The sequence below is a fragment of the Haplochromis burtoni genome, unplaced genomic scaffold (genome assembly GCF_018398535.1).
Source record: "Haplochromis burtoni strain Fernald_Lab_line unplaced genomic scaffold, NCSU_Asbu1 Contig_2314, whole genome shotgun sequence".
NCBI classification, from domain to species: Eukaryota; Metazoa; Chordata; class Actinopteri; order Cichliformes; family Cichlidae; genus Haplochromis; species Haplochromis burtoni.
In genome coordinates this window covers 5,031-7,258 of record NW_024584675.1, presented here as the reverse complement: position 1 = coordinate 7,258, position 2,228 = coordinate 5,031, and the positions used below count along the sequence as shown (strand labels likewise).

The 2,228-nt window shown below is 36.8% G+C and overlaps 1 protein-coding gene across 1 annotated transcript in view; it reads right to left on the bottom strand.

The window, feature by feature from the left end:
* Window positions 1-368: 368 nt before the first annotated feature.
* Window positions 369-2,228, bottom strand: part of LOC102302046 (perforin-1) — a 6,830-nt gene continuing 4,970 nt past the window's right edge. Inside the window, exons 3-4 of the mRNA XM_005952843.3 lie at window positions 1,455-1,548; window positions 369-1,130 (exon numbers count right to left, since the gene is read on the bottom strand). Of these exons, the coding sequence (XP_005952905.3) occupies window positions 915-1,130; window positions 1,455-1,548 (310 nt within the window). The 3' untranslated portion in view covers window positions 369-914. The remainder of the gene's footprint in view (window positions 1,131-1,454; window positions 1,549-2,228) is intronic.

Genomic DNA, 2,228 nt, shown 5'->3' with positions numbered 1-2,228 from the left:
ATACGATTTGAAACTACAGTTGTCCCTTGCTATAACGCGGTTCACCTTTCGCGGCCTCGCTGTTTTGTGGATTTTATTTCAGGACACAGCGCACTGCGTCCTGATTGGCTGTAGACCAATGTCAATCAATCTCGTGCCGTGTCTCCTGTACAGTACAGAATGCTTCCAGCTTGTCAAATTTACATAAATCTTCGATCGCTAGCAGTATGACTCTGAAGTGCTGTACTGTATGTTTGTAACAAACACAATATCGACGAAACGTTTTGCACCGTCAAAGGCACCTGGGGGTGCCTTTTTATTTATTCTAGTCTTGGTGTCTACAAAAAAAAGAAAGAAAAAAGTTATTTACGGCCATTCAAACACCACCAAAGGTTTAATGAGCCAAATATCAATTAATCAGAACTCACATTTATTTCTTTATAATCAGCATTATTATAAATGATACATTAAGTCCCTAAATATGACCCATGCAAGCATTGCTAAACTTAATGTTTTATATACTTGTTACAAATCAAAGAACTGAAAAATATACATAATGTATTTGCATGTTATGAAGGCTTTTGCAAGAGTGACACACAAGAATGCATTTGTAATCATACTTATGAAGAGGCCTGACCATTTTTACACATAATTCAGAAAATAATCACAAGTGTCTTTAATGAATACACAAAGTGATTTGAATGTGGACCCACCACCAAAATCAAATGAGGATTAAACAAGATGACTGTCTGCCTCAGACTATATGACACATCAAATTAGCTGTAACTCTAAGTGCATGGTATGTGTTAATTTTGTGCCCAATTATTATTCTTTATATATTGCACATAAAGAATGTTATCACCCAACCTGACATGATACTTGATTAAAGATAAGCTACCAGCATTTCCATAGTGTGTGCCAGCCAGAATGCGTTTTCATTGTGAAGATGGTTGGTATTGGTTACAGGTGGATCCAGTCAGGTGTCTGTCACATGTCAGAGTATACTGGACCTCAACAGTGCCGCCTTTTTGAAGTGAGCAGCTGATTGTGTTTGTACCTTGAGTCAGGTACTTCACACACGATCCCAGTTGGTCATCAAAGAACACATCCTCGTCCCAGACTTCAATCATCAGAGGCGAGCTTGTTGCCACCTTTTTAAAAAAAAGTCAGACAAAGTTAAACCAAAGTGAAATAAAATTATGTATGTTGTGCCCATTTAAAGTAATGTTTCATTTTATTACAATAATAATTTAAAAGAAAACAAAAACTCCAGAATGGAAAAATAGCATTTCACCAGTGCTTCATTATTATTTGTCATGTTATTAAAATCAAGTCTTTAATATAAAGATATAACAGTGTGATTCTTTTCTTTATCTGAGAAGATAATTATGCAAAATCTTGAAAAAAAAAAAGAGCTGTCCTTGGTTTTACTTGTTGTAGTGGATAAAAGTGAGATAGAAGTGCTTTGTACTGACATTTTCCAGAATGTAATTGGTGGTCCAGGAGGGGGAGTTAGATTCGATCACACTGGTCTGGAATTTTTGCGATTGAAACTGGATCTTAACATATCTGTGAAATGGCAAAATGTGGAAAAAGAACATTACTGTGTTAGGAGGGATATTATACCCCTTATGTCAAACAGAGTGATTTGTGGCCCCAATAAATGATTTGTGACCCTAGGAAGTAATAAAGGAAGTAATAAAACATATGGTACCCATAAAATTATTATATTCATAAAATTTATGATATTCATAAATTTGTGATATTCATCAAAATATGCTAGTTCATAGCTCATTAATTTTCCCCCAAAAATAAATGATTTGATTTTTTTTTAATATCAAATAGCATTCTTCATTTTTAAGCCATTAAATTTTTTTTTTACTCTTTATGCTTAAAAACTGCCATCTGGTGGTGGGTCAGTGCATGTGTGCGCACGCGCGCGCCCCCCGTGCGTGTGTGTCTGTGCGCGCTTGTGCGCGTGCCTGTGTCTGGGCCCGTGCTCGTCTGTGTGTGTGTGTTAAACCAGAGTAAAAGTGCTTAGTTAAACTTGTGCTTTTGTAACGTTCAGTATGGCGGGAGATACAGGCTGCATCCCTCGTTGGAAAACTTTATTTCAATTTATTTGCATTTGTTTAATCCGAACAAGGAAAATGAGAATCCAAGTCTGATTCACAAATGCTGGAGATCCCCCCAAAAAACCACCCCAAGCATAAGCGCACCGCGGCTCCCAGCAAAAACCTCCTGAAAAA